The following is an 8,343-nucleotide window of genomic DNA, read 5'->3' as shown; positions in this document are numbered from 1 at the left end:
TGCTCTGCTCTAGGTCTTCCAGCCAGGCTGCTTGCGTGGCATCACATGGTTCTGCATGGCGGCTCCTGGCTGCGTAAATGCTGCAGGATAAGGTGTGAGGTGTTTGTAATGCTCACAACAACTGTGTACAGCTGAGCAGGGTCCATGCTTATCGTGCTATGGCGCCCATGCGGGTAACCCAGGCTTATGAAAAAAGGTGCAAAAAAGGCTTGGTTTGTTTGCCGTTGATTTCCGGGAGGGAGGGAGGTAAGTGCATCCTGGGAGGCTAACCCCATGTTTCCATAACCACCCGCACCAATGTTTTGGTCCCATAAGACACTGCAAGCCCAACCCAAAATTCCACTCGGCTACGTGCACTTTGGGATAGCTACCCACAGTGCAGTGTTCCATGCGTCGATGCAAGTGCTGCTAGTGAGGATGCACTCCATCTACACAATGAGCGTAGTGTGGACACGCAAGATTGACTTGCTTAAATCGGAGGCTCGATGTCGACTTACTTAAAGTCGACTTAAGTTTGTAGTGTAGACATGGCCTATGTCAGCGGGAGAAGCCAACATAAGTAGTAGTACAGATGTAACCTCAGTAAAGTTCTTCTAATTATTAAAGTAGAGTAATACCTGAGGAGAATACAATATGTCCTTATATGAGGCTTTCTTATTAAGGTGAGAAACCACTAATACAGTGAAATCACTAGCATTGCTCTAGCATCCTGACGGTGCCACTAACAATCTCACTCTTCAGCAGGACAAGGACTGCTAGCTGAATACATTGCTAAGGCCCCAGTCTTGCAAACAGTCCCTGCAGACAGACCCTGGCACCCATGTGAAATCTCCCGGACCTCAGTGGGACTCAGCCTAGATTGTCTGGCAGGATCAGGGCACTTGAGGTTCAGCACCTTGCAGGATCCTCAGCTCCAAGTTTGGGGTTGAAGGTGCCCAGCACCTCCCAGGCACGCTTGGCCTTCTGTAGACACGAAGCCTGAATGAGCAGAGTGAATCGTTGTTCAAAATAGAGTAAAGTGTGATAAAAAGGCAGGGTTGCCTCATTAGCACATTATAGCAATGAAATGGACGTTTACAGTGAGAAAGCAAACAGGTGACTCAGAGAACCCAGGAAAGATGCTTTTGTATTATGGAAAAATAAAACTGGATTTCATATTTTTACATCATATAAAAACCAATGCATTTATAATAATAAAAGCCATATGGATGGAAATCTTCACTTGCATGTAAGTAGCTATTGGAGTATTAAATTACTGATTTGATGGCAAATGAGTCACAAAATCTAAAAGAAGAGTCATTTCCAATCTAGTCTCTAGTTTATACTTACAAAATGATAATGTGGAAGTTCATCTTTTATAGTTACAGTCTGATAGATTATGGCAATAAGTAAATATCTTAAGTTAAAATATACTGTAGGAAAATACAGATAAGACATAGAAATGTTATGGTACTACTGTTTGTGTGAGACATTAATACTTACTGATCATTTCTATAAGTACGGATTAGTTCATATTAACAAGAATAATAGCAGTGAAAAAGTGACAGTCTCACCAGGGGGGAAGGAGACCAAGGCAGTCACTTTATATATAACTTAATGGGATAACATTGCCTAAAACCTATTTTAAAGAAAACATGACAGGTGTCTGTCTCTCAGCAGTGTCTGTTACACTAAGAAAAAGCTTCCTCTATGATGCAGTGGAATGAATAAAGTTCAGATGGTTCTTGTGCCTGCATTTACTGTGCTCAGCTGTGACAGTGAAACCAATTAGTACTATCAAGATGTTTTCTGTTAACATTGCTAGGGGGTTCCTGACAATAGTAGCACCAAAGTATGGATCGTGAAATTCAGTCCTCCCACAAAGCCCGATGCCAAATTTTAAAAGAATGGGAGCCTGAAGTCAGGCTGTCAGGTTCATAGCCAGCCTCCACTGAAATGGGGCAGCAAGCTCCTTCAAAACTCCCAGCACTACAGAATTTAGGGACCCTAGCTTTAGGGTGTCATTTTAAAAAAATAACCCATATCTGAGTATTCAGGTGGAAAGGGGAGATGAAACTCATCCCCTACAATCTACCGCCAGGGTGGAGGGCTGCTATGAGCTGGGTTGGTTGATTGCGGTACCAGAGCCAGTAGATCTGAACAAACATGGATTTGTGGTCCTTCCCTTGGTCTTGCTCTCAGATCACACGTGGCCCGTCCCCAAAGTGATCTTCATCCCCAGCCAACATGGAGACCAGATCCACAGCACACCAGGGATTAACAGGCACTTCTGCATGGTTGCTCAGCCTGCTGACTCTCCATGCAGCCCCTATGTGGGGTTTAAGTGGTACCAAAGGCCATCTGCCAGCCCTCTAAACCAGGCCTGAATTCCACCCTGCTGGAGTGTTCTGTCTTGAGGTACGCTTTCTTTGGTTTTATTTGTAAATGTGCAATAAAAAAATAGAATATTTACACCATTAAAAATTAAATTTCAGTGTCAAGGTTTTATGAAATAAAATTCAAATGTTTTCTATGTGCAACAGATTAATTATTTTCTTCGGATACCAGATACAAAACTGTTTTCAATACACAGAACAATAAACTTATTGCTGCAGCTGTAAGGCTTTTGATCCAGAAGTTTCCCAGTTGTCAGTGGTGATGCTTGTCCCATAACTGCCATGTCAGCTGTCCGCCAAGCTTCACAGTAGTTGCTAACTAGCCGGATCCCATTTGCAGTTGAACCATGCCATATGATTTTATGTGGCCTAAACAGTAATGTTTAAAGTTATTTTCCTGAAACAATCCTTTATCTGTACATTAAATCTTATGCCTAAGTCTATAGCAGCCTGTGTCTCTGCACCCCTGCTGTAAATTCACTTGAAGCAATAAGAGCGTAGAAAGCAAAGTGAGGCCGAAGATACAGATGGAAAGAGAGGAAATTGGGACATCAGAGATATTCTATTCCCTGTTGTTCTCTCCATCCTGTCCCTATCAGCAATCAATAGAAGAGCTGGAATGGAAGAAGAGGGGAATGGAGGAGAAGGAACAGAAGGGATGAGAGGAGAAGGGGGAAGTTAACCTTTGTCACATTTCTAGCAGCCCAGGGCATTTTGATACTTATCAGCAAATAAAACTACATTTCATGTAATACAGAAAATGCAGTGTGAACTTACCAAGATGGATCTGTCATGACATTTCTCCCATCAAAGGAGTATATTGGACTCTGGATGTTGAACTGTCCCCCGCTGCCAGTAAACACAGACTCCCAGTTGTTGAAAAGTATTTCTCCCTATTGAAATGTTAAAAGCCATCTTTTACTAAGGCTATTATCATATTATGAAATGCTAGAGGTATTCTATAAATCCAAAATCTCTTCTGCTTCTCAAAATACTCATGATTAAGGCTAAGATTTTTTCACAGTTACAAACAGATCACAGGCAATAAACAAAAATTCACTGAGCCCGTGACTTTTCCATGACTTTACTACAAATAACCGGGGGGTGAGGATTGGGTAGGAGGGACGAATGGAGTCCCATAGGGGGGCGGGGAATGACAGGCCGACCCCCGACTTCAGTAGTTGCAGCAGGGGGCGCAACCACAGAGGGCACACAGCCCCTGCTCCAGAGCTCACCCAGCTGCGGGACAGGGGTGTGCGGCCCCCATAGACTGGGGCACACGGCCCTGGCTGCAGACCTGCCAAGCCCAGGATGTGACGGGTCTGAGGCATACGGCCCCGGCTGCAGACCACGCCAAGGCCCAGAGGACACGGGTCTGGGGCGCACGGTCCCAGCTGCAGTTCCCGGCCCTGGCTGCAGTCCCCCAGAGGAAGCGGGGGCTCTGGCTGCAGTGTCCTGGTTCCAGCCAGCCCCAGTTGCAGGGCTTTGGCGCTCAGTCCCTCCTCCTCCTCCTGAAGCCCTAGAAGTCACGGCGGTCTGGTAAAGTCACGGAATCCGTGACTGCCATGACTAAATCGTAGCCTTACTCATGATTCCATCAGCGTGATCTTTCACGCCAATCTCTACACTTTATTCCTAGGAGACCTCATTTCAAACTACCACCCTTATACTGCTAGCTTTCAGCGCTACCTCTCTGTCCCAGGCCTCTCTCTTTCCTTTCACAATTGTCTCTGCCTGAATCACATTCCAACACTTTTCCTGTATCATCTACACCTTTCCTGTCCTCCTTAACTCACAATCTCAGAGTAACTTTTGACTCTTCTCTCTCCTTCACCAAATGTAAAGCTTCTTGTTTGAAAGGCCTTGTACAAGTTAGTTCCTGCATACCTCACCTCTCTGCTCTACCCTTTTTGCTACCCCCCTGCCTTGGTCTCATGCTGAGTGCACCTGTGTCTGTGTCTGCAGTAAATTCATTTTTCTTATAGCTGGAATGACTAAATTAGAGAAGTGGAGTTAAAGAGGTGTTAAAACTGTAGCAGGCAAAGTCAGAGGGTGGGATTAATTTCACTCATCCTTGTGACGGTCCAAAAGGTTATTTGAAAATTCTCACATTCCTAATAAAATCTGACTTCTACCTGAAGAGAAAGCTGAAAACAATTTTTAATGGTTAATGCAGATTCTGGTAAAACCAAAATCGTTCTAGGGCCATTACAACTGGTTAATTGTAATACAAGATGACTGTATTTTTGAACTGCCTTGGAGTATTAATTTCTCATCCCAATCACAACAAGATAAATTTTTATTTTGGAGACTCCTCCTCCCAGAGTTCCGAATTGCAGGGGGTTTCGGAACGGAACCTTTCAATCTCCTGAGTGCTGGGAGATCAGATATCACTCCTGCAAGCCAACTGGCCTGTTGGCTAGTGCTGGGAGCCAGCCAGTATTTCAGAGCTGTGCTTTGGCACACATGTGTATGTGTAAGACGCCACAAGATGACTCAGATTCTAGAAAAAGTGAGATTCTGCTCAGTTATCGTGATGTAAATCCAGTTTAACTATTGCTTAAGAGCTGAATGTGGCCCACTATCATTAAAGATGGGACATGTGGTCACCGTAGTCTATTAAGCTCTGCAGGCAGACTAGAAGGTGTAGGCTAGTGTATGGCCTTGAGAAACAGACTCACTTGGGGGTAAGAATTCTAAGGCTGTTTCCAAAACAGGATTATTGAAAGAAAAACATCTAAAAAGTTACATATTATACCATTGCCTTGGCATCAGTTCACTGTAAGCCAACCATTCTCATTGCTTTGTTTCTACCATTAGCCTTATAATGTTGAAAAAGAAACTCTGAAAATGCAGCTGCTTCTAGCCTAAGTGTAAGACATTGCATAGCTATGCTTATCACAAGGATAGAGATGGGAAAAACAAGGCTTTTCCTTTATAAGATACTATGACCAAACAGCTCAGAGCCAAGAAGCAAGCAAAAAAAAGTCTGTTACCTCAGTTGATTTCCAAGATTTTTGGATTGCTAGAGACCCTCTTTATACAGCAAATAAAGCATTTGTTTTTACCTTAAGGTTAACTATTGGTAGATTGTATCTGTCTGATTTTCTCACAACTGTAGACAGATCTTGCAAATGGGATGATAGGAAAGCTCTGTATGTTGACATTAAACCAGCCGCTCGGGCTTGTTGAAAGCATTGATAATCAGCTCGCATGGCACCAGAAAGTGGCAAGTTCAAAGCCACCAAATGCAGCTGGAAAATAAGGAAAAAAACTCACTGATTTCAGGTTTAAGTTATAACATTTATTAAGCAATTAATCTGCCTCCACCCTGATAAGGAAAATGTGCCCTTGAGAAAAGCAGAAAGACAAATAGCTGAGCATAATAGTTAGTACATTCCAAAGAAGACTATTTAGCTTAACCTTTCGTGATGAAGGTATATTTGCCACCATTACATCACACTTCTTAAAGAAGTCATGTTCAGCTTGATGAGCTGCAGGCCAGCCCACACCAGCAATATGTTATCTTCAAAAGTTAGACAACCATAAAATCATTTCAAAACCAAAAAACTTCCATTTTAAACAACAGTTAAGATTTGCTAAACACAGTTACTGTCACGTTGCTTATAAGAGCCCAACCATTACAAGGAAATAAATACAGTTAAGGACATAGCCAGGCAATGGCCACAAACATTCACTGTAATCAACCACAAGGAAAAGCATTTTTTAATCACAATGTAAGAAGCTGAACTCTGATCATATGTTATTCTTTCAGATGCAGTAATTCTGTTATCTTGACTAACTATTTAAACAATTTTTTACAGAGGAAAATTTATATTCTGAAACATCCATTTGACAACTAACAACCACCAATTGTCCTCATGGCAAAAACAGGAATAGCTATGACTAAAATATGTTAAATCAACATTAATGAACTTTAAACGTAGCCTTTGTCCTAGATTTTGTTATAGTATAGAAGTGAGTCCATATTCAGAGCTCAGAAATCAGGAATGCATTTGCTAGAGGACATGAAGAAAGGTTAGAATAACAAAAACAATTCTTAAAGAAGATATTTAAAGTTTTTCATAGCTTCTAAACTAACTAAAAGACGTAACTGAAAATTCTCAGAGTAATTGCTATAAATTCAGAGGGGATACATTTAAAAATTCAAACAAAGGTTTAATCCCTGCTTTAAGCCCAAATCTCAGGTATGCAGCTGTAATAGTGCCTCTATTGTAATTCTTCTACTTACTGTTGGTTTTCCATGATTAATAGTTGAAACTGGTCTTAGTGCTGGAAGAGACTGAAATCCCTATTAGTTCAACATACAGAAATAAAATCAGAGTTAAGATACAATGCTCAAATCACAGAAAAAAAGACAACTTTCTTACTCCAGCTTGTTGTTGGCAATACTGCAGAATTTTTTTGTAGTGAAATAAAAATTGAACCACGTAGAATATAAAGTCATATTACTCTGAGCATAACATCCCGCAACTTTAAATCCAGATACATATTACACACTAAGGTCCTGATTTAGAAAGTCACGCAAGCATGTATTTACATGCTGTCTTGAACAGGGATGCTTTCCTGAATGTGGGTCTACAATACTAACACTAATCTGCCTATCTGTATCAATGCCAGAATGCACTTGAATGTATGCACAGCAACAGACAGTGCTTAGTATGAAGACAACATGGTTGGGATGGATTCAAATGAAAATCAGAGTGAGACAAGACAGGCCATCCACATTAGAGAAAAATCCCGTTGAGAGGGAGCCTATCTGCAAAACATTTTCCCCATTTGTAATATTTCAATGCAGTTTTTCACAAGCCATGAACAATTTTGCACTTACATAGCCTGAAATTGCTGGAGGTGGAGGGCTATCAGCTGGGATGGGAATTAATTCCCCAAGCTGGAAGAACACAAAATGAAGAGATAAACAAAAACATATACATGAATGAATTATATTTCTTTAAACTGTGCCAAAGGATAATCTTAGCACCCACACTCTCCCCTTAAAGAATATTTGCAACAAAACCAAACTTGAAGAAGAACTACATGATGCAATAATACCTGCAATCTTCTCCATCCTCCTCGAACACGGATAAACACCTCGCTACTTTCACTCAGGTAGATTAATGTACCTTCTGCCACTAAGTGAACCTTTTGCAACATTCCATCAATATTTCTGAATGTTGTAACCTGTCAAATAACAAGGAAACAGAATAATCAAAAATAAGGGACATTTGCAGATAAAATTATGTCTTTCTTTGAACTGGAAATTAATAGAAGTCATAGAATGAAAATAGACTTTCTGTACAGTAAATATTTATAAAGCCTATATTAGCTCATTTCACCCAATTTTGTTTATGTGGCATCCACTTCTTTTGGCCCTTATCATGAAAGGTGGATCTGGACTGGTAGTTGCCTGTTACATTCATTGACCGCCTCAGCCATGAAGGAGTTTGGGGTTGGGTGTGAAAATAGGAACTCTGAGCCCTTAGCAGGAACACAGTACTTCTTATCTGCGCTCTTGCAGGTAGGGCGTTATGGTAGCAGGAGTCTGCCAAATTGTCTTTGCAGTTCAAACAGAGCCTTGTTTATAGGCAGGGCTATACTATCATTAATGATCTGGAGGATGGCGTGGACTGTGCCCTCAGCAAGTTTGCAGATGGACACTAAACTGGGAGGAGTGGTAGATACACTGGAGGGTAGGGATAGGATACAGAGGGACCTAGACAAATTAGAGGATTGGGCCAAAAGAAATCTGATGAGGTTCAACAAGAACAAGTGCAGAGTCCTGCACTTAGGATGGAAGAATTCCATGCACTGCTACAGACTAGGGACCGAATGGCTAGGCAGCAGTTCTGCAAAAAAGGACCTAGGGGGTGACAAGAAGCTGGATATAAGTCGACAGTGTGCCCTTGTTGCCAAGAAGGCTAATGGCATTTTAGGCTGTATAAGTAGG

At 41.7% G+C, this 8,343-nt stretch overlaps 1 protein-coding gene across 17 annotated transcripts in view; it reads right to left on the bottom strand.

The window, feature by feature from the left end:
• Positions 1–1,108: 1,108 nt before the first annotated feature.
• COL15A1 (collagen type XV alpha 1 chain) overlaps positions 1,109–8,343 on the bottom strand; it is a 290,708-nt gene continuing 283,473 nt past the window's right edge. For 12 of the 17 annotated variants that reach the window (XM_065584078.1, XM_065584076.1, XM_065584079.1 and 9 more), the window contains 6 exons: positions 7,449–7,577; positions 7,228–7,287; positions 6,628–6,687; positions 5,444–5,629; positions 3,153–3,268; positions 1,109–2,744 (listed from right to left, as the gene is read on the bottom strand). In XM_065584078.1, coding sequence (XP_065440150.1) covers positions 2,528–2,744; positions 3,153–3,268; positions 5,444–5,629; positions 6,628–6,687; positions 7,228–7,287; positions 7,449–7,577 — 768 coding nt within the window. In that variant the 3' untranslated portion in view covers positions 1,109–2,527. The other 5 variants (XM_065584073.1, XM_065584074.1, XM_065584069.1 and 2 more) reach the window with 4 other exon arrangements.

Source organism: Chrysemys picta, chromosome 2 (genome assembly GCF_011386835.1).
Source record: "Chrysemys picta bellii isolate R12L10 chromosome 2, ASM1138683v2, whole genome shotgun sequence".
Lineage (NCBI taxonomy): Eukaryota > Metazoa > Chordata > Testudines > Emydidae > Chrysemys > Chrysemys picta.
This window is presented reverse-complemented; position numbering and strand designations above follow the sequence as displayed.